Consider the following 4,902-nt stretch of genomic DNA (forward strand, 5'->3'; position numbering starts at 1 on the left):
GGTTGAAACGACAAGTCAACTGACCCTCCGTTGACTTGCGCTTTTAGTTCCGATTTTGATGTGAACGGGCCCTGAACGTCTGTGACATACAGGTATGTAGATGAAATTGCATTGATGAAGGGGTCCTTTTATGACCCGAAATGTTGCATCACATAACATATATAAATTCTGTTCTCATTGACAAAGGTGCGTTGCCACACTGACTTTTGTATTACATTTCAAGACTCACTACCACACCATGGCAGAAAGTGCCTTTCTCTCATTTGTTTCATTGATGAAGAGGCCTATTTGAAGCCCTGAAACATTGCAATATCCCTGTGACATGGATAAATGCTTTTTTCATCGACAGCAGTGTGCTGGTGACATTTTGTTTATCTTTGGAAGGTGGCTCAGTAGTCTGTCTTATTGGCACTACAGCACCTGTAACATACGGTATATGGTTTTCTTTCTGAAAGGAGTATGCTGGCCATCTAGATTTCCTGTTGCCATGTAAAGGTGACAATATATAACCAGCGAATGTTTGCAAATGATAGTATTAATTGTAGTGAACGTCAGGCAACCATTGAAAGCATGATAAGGTAGGGCCCTAGCAGTACCATGAGGGACACATGTAAATACAACAGCACCAAGGTATTGCAAACAAGTTCTTTAAGATTTGCTTCTGCAGCCAGCTCAGTTTCCAGTGTCTAAGCAATAAAATCTCTTGACCCTACCAAGGTTATTAAAGTTAAATTTGTATTTTCTATCCAACCTGCCGAGCAAAACATATTTTACTGTTTTTTTAGCTATAATGGCCAACACTGTGTGGAATGTAACTAGAGAACACATTCTTTATCTTGGAGTTGAAGTATTTTTCTTGGTTTTTGCTTTTTCGGTAGTCAACTTTTATTCCTTTTGGTATGCTTTGGTTGAATATGTAGTACGTGACTATAATATTCTCTACACACCATCTGAGCATAAGCAAGCATAGCGAGGCACGCTTCCCTTTCTACAATAGCAAATATGAACATGTCGTGACAACAAAATTTGCTATACTTATACATCAGAGCAGGACACTTCCCAGTGGTCAGTCTATCTACACTTTTTGAACCTTCTTCAGTTGCATGGGACACATGTTCCCTGGCACCTTGCTTGCTGGCTTCCTCACAGACTGGCTCTTAAGCTTATTTCATTTGTCCATCCCTATGAAACATTAGTTGGTTTTTAGACAGATTCAACAGGGAAAATGTCAGAACATTTTCTTTAAAGGAAAATCAGGTAGCCAATATCCATTTGAACATAAAAGTGAATGTGATGGAGGCTAGACCCTTACATGATGGCTGGTGCCTCAATTATGTTGCATAATACAAAAATGTTGTCTAGTTTACTATTCATATCAGAATAGTGATAAGTATACATTTTCCATTACTTTTTTTGAACAATCACCTCTCTTCCTTACCAGTCATGTCTAGTTGAGTGCTTTCCAAAAAGGTATGTCAGGTGAAGTCAGCACATTAGTACATCAGGTTGACCAGCCTTCAGGGCCATTTCCTAAAGTGGTTTTTGCACCAACGTTTAGTTCCATGTTTTCTTGTTTTAGCTTGCAGAAGAATTATGTGTCCATATATTTGATGTAACATTACTGGAGGCTGATGTCTTGGAGATGTGTGAACAAAAACAAATAGTTTGTTTTCTTAGCCATTTGCTTCTGGCAACTCACACTTGAGAAATGCTTTACTCACACATACATACAAAATATATTGTACATATGTTCAAAGCTACATATCCATTTGTATAATTTCCCTCATAAAAATGATACATAGGCAGAACTGTTGGACATCATGGGATAAGAATTAGAAACATATTCCTGTAACTCCTGAAAAGCCAGGAAACAGTATGTTTTTGTGGCAGAGTTCTTAAAGATTGGGCAGTAAAATCCACCTCTCAGACATTTCTAGGTTTATAATGGTGGCATTTATCTGTCTCTAAGGTTTATCCTCCCAGAGTATGGCCAGCATAGAACATGATGCTGAACAAAATAAGAATTCTGTAGAGTTTGGTGGTTATTTTTTCAGAAAAAATAATGCTGAACTGTATGTATACCCTCCCATCACAGTCCTATTGTATGACACTTTGTGTATTAAACCTATTCCTTACCTGTTTTTTTTCTATCAGATTGTAACTCTGTTGTACATAAAGGCTGCAGAGAGAACTTCACTCACTGTGCAAAAGTCAAAATGAAAGTAAGTATCCTGCTAGTTTTCATTTACCACTTTTCACTTATTTAGCCTTTTTGTATCATCCATGCATAATATGCCTGATGCCCCCATTGGAAAGTTTCTCCTCACCACCTGTTCTGGTGACCACAGTAAAATAATTGTATTTTCTATTGCTTCCTGTCCAGGCCACACCTGTCCCCAGGGTAAATAGAGTGAATGTACGTAGCGGAAACACAGACAGCAATACAAAGATAAATGTAAACAATCTGTACCATACATACACCTCATTGCCAATCTGTAAAGGGGTGTTTGCCAAAGGTGGCACCCTGCAAGATCCAAAGTAAAAAGCCAGCAAACCAGACACCAGTTGAAGAGTGGAGAGCCGTACTAGAAGAACTTAATCAGAACTTTAGTCTGGCCATACCAGACTAACTAATGTTTTTTTGGGGGGAAGCGGTCCCCTTTGCGAATATGGCATACAGAATAACTACCATACAGCATGACAAAGACGAACGCTGTGCCCCGAAACATTACTTTGGTCTGATATGGAACTCCATTAAAGTCTCCACCTGGAACCTGGTGTGCTTCATTTTAATACACCCCACCCTATAAAAAACTACTAAAAACAGTTTGGTTTCATATATATATTTTAAATGGACTGTCAGGAATGAAGCACATTTTCATTTGTTATAGCACTAGAGTATTGTGCTGCATAAAACTCAGAGAAATATCTCTCTAAACTAACCCTCCCCATCACAAAAGAATGTACAAAGGAGAAGCTTTCAGTCATGTTGTGTCTGGGCTGCGAGAATCCTGGAACCCTGTGGCAATGTGTAGGCATTCAGACAGGTGTTGTCATAAATCCGTCACACCCCTGTACCTCCTGTACTCGCATGTTTTTGTGTCTGTCTGTCTAAGCCTTCTTCTGGCTATGTAGAGAATACATTACTGCTGCCAATGCTAATACAGTTGGGAAAGCATTTTGCTATATCTGATTTTCATGTGCACTTTCTCCCCTTGCAATTTTTATATGACAACCATGACAAAGAATAATTTAACCTAAATAAAGCTGTTGTGGCATCGAGATCACTTACCAGGTTCTGCTATTGGCAGATGGCAAAGATAGTGGTGATGCCTATATTCAGTGAATGGACTCCTTCATTCTATTTTCAAAAGTGTGGTAATTGCTAATGACTACATACTAATGAATTAACTGTCAACTAGGTATGGTGAATACTACTGGTTAATGCTGTATTATTTGTTTCTATAAAATGGCTTTATTCTTTCAATTGAAATGTAATACATAATGTCTTTCATCAACAAAAGGTTCTGCAGCCTAATGATACCTCCTCATTACCTGTGGTCATCATGAGGAATAAAGGTGAGTACGACTTATGTTTCATGAGTTACTGTACTTAGAATACAGGCTTAATAATTAGAAATGTATGTCATTTAAAACAGCTCATTTGTGTGGCACTGTATTATTCAAAAGCTCCCTATATTCATGAATTGATGCCTAATTAGTAAGCAGGGAAGGTTTTGTGTGTGTTCTCCCCATGAACCTTTACAGTTACATATCCATTGTGGGAAATGGTTGTTAGGAGCATATCAAACATTTTGCACATATTTGAGTGATATGCAACTGCAGCCAGCTGCTTTATTATCGGTCATGTCTATAAAGAAAGAGTGTTAAAGGATCTCTTTCCTCCATCTCCCCAAACCTGCACAGTTCATAAAATACATTGCTAGTAGATGTCCCCATACACTGTCCTACTGTGTAGGTTTCTACACATTTTATTTATCCCTTTATGTATGATGCTGGGTAAATCTTCCACCTCTTGTTGACCTTCCCTTGTTCAAGCTTAGAATGTGATAGATATCTCATAGCTACAAGAAACTGAGACATAATGTCTCCTATAAACATGATCTAAAAGCATTATCCACTTCATTTAAGTACTTGAGATTCTTATCAAAAACCTTTTATTATAACAAGTAAAATATATTGGGTTATTTATTCAAATTCTTCACTGAGATCAGTGATACCAGTCATTTTATTGTCTGCACTGAACTCGTATACTCTGCTCAATGAACACCACACACAAAAATATAGGAGTGAGCACACACAGGATTTATTTAATTGTGGAGGTAGAAGTGAACCAAATACTTCTTGCACATATGTTTAGAGCTCCATTATTATAAATGGTAGATTGAATATTGTAAACTAGTACTACATTGCTGTTCAGCTCCATCACAGTTTTATTGTATAAGCTGTGTTATGTCCATTTACTACTTTTCAGATGTTTATTATCAAAGCTTTGTATACGTGCTATAATATGCACCAGATTAGGTCTAAAATGTTAACTGTTGAAAAATAGAATGAAAAACGTAGAAATCAAGATATGAGGACAGACACAGTGTGGTAAACAAGTTAAGGAGACTGAACTTGCTGCAGTTTATTAACCTTGGAAAGAGCAGTGTCTTGCACTTACCCATTGCAGTAGGGCACCATCCACACCAGATCTGTTGCGTTGCAATCTGTTTTTTAACAGATGCTAACGCAAGAGCTCCAAAAAATGAATAGGTGTGAATGGGACCAGTTCTCACTGCTGTGTTCTGTTCTGTGCCATTGCAGCGCGATGAAAAAATTAGAGCTCTACTTTTTTACAGCGCAACAGAACAGAATATAAAGGGATGTCATTTCAAC

The 4,902-nt window shown here is 37.8% G+C and overlaps 1 protein-coding gene across 1 annotated transcript in view; it reads left to right on the forward strand.

Moving 5' to 3' along the window:
• Positions 1 to 4,902, forward strand: part of AKAP13 (A-kinase anchoring protein 13) — a 234,237-nt gene that overhangs the window by 199,920 nt on the left and 29,415 nt on the right. The window contains exons 23-24 of the mRNA XM_018567558.1: positions 2,155 to 2,222; positions 3,516 to 3,579. Coding sequence (XP_018423060.1) covers positions 2,155 to 2,222; positions 3,516 to 3,579 — 132 coding nt within the window. The remainder of the gene's footprint in view (positions 1 to 2,154; positions 2,223 to 3,515; positions 3,580 to 4,902) is intronic.

This window comes from Nanorana parkeri, unplaced genomic scaffold (assembly GCF_000935625.1).
Source record: "Nanorana parkeri isolate BGI_ZX_2015 unplaced genomic scaffold, ASM93562v1 scaffold1062, whole genome shotgun sequence".
In the NCBI taxonomy this organism is placed as follows: Eukaryota; Metazoa; Chordata; class Amphibia; order Anura; family Dicroglossidae; genus Nanorana; species Nanorana parkeri.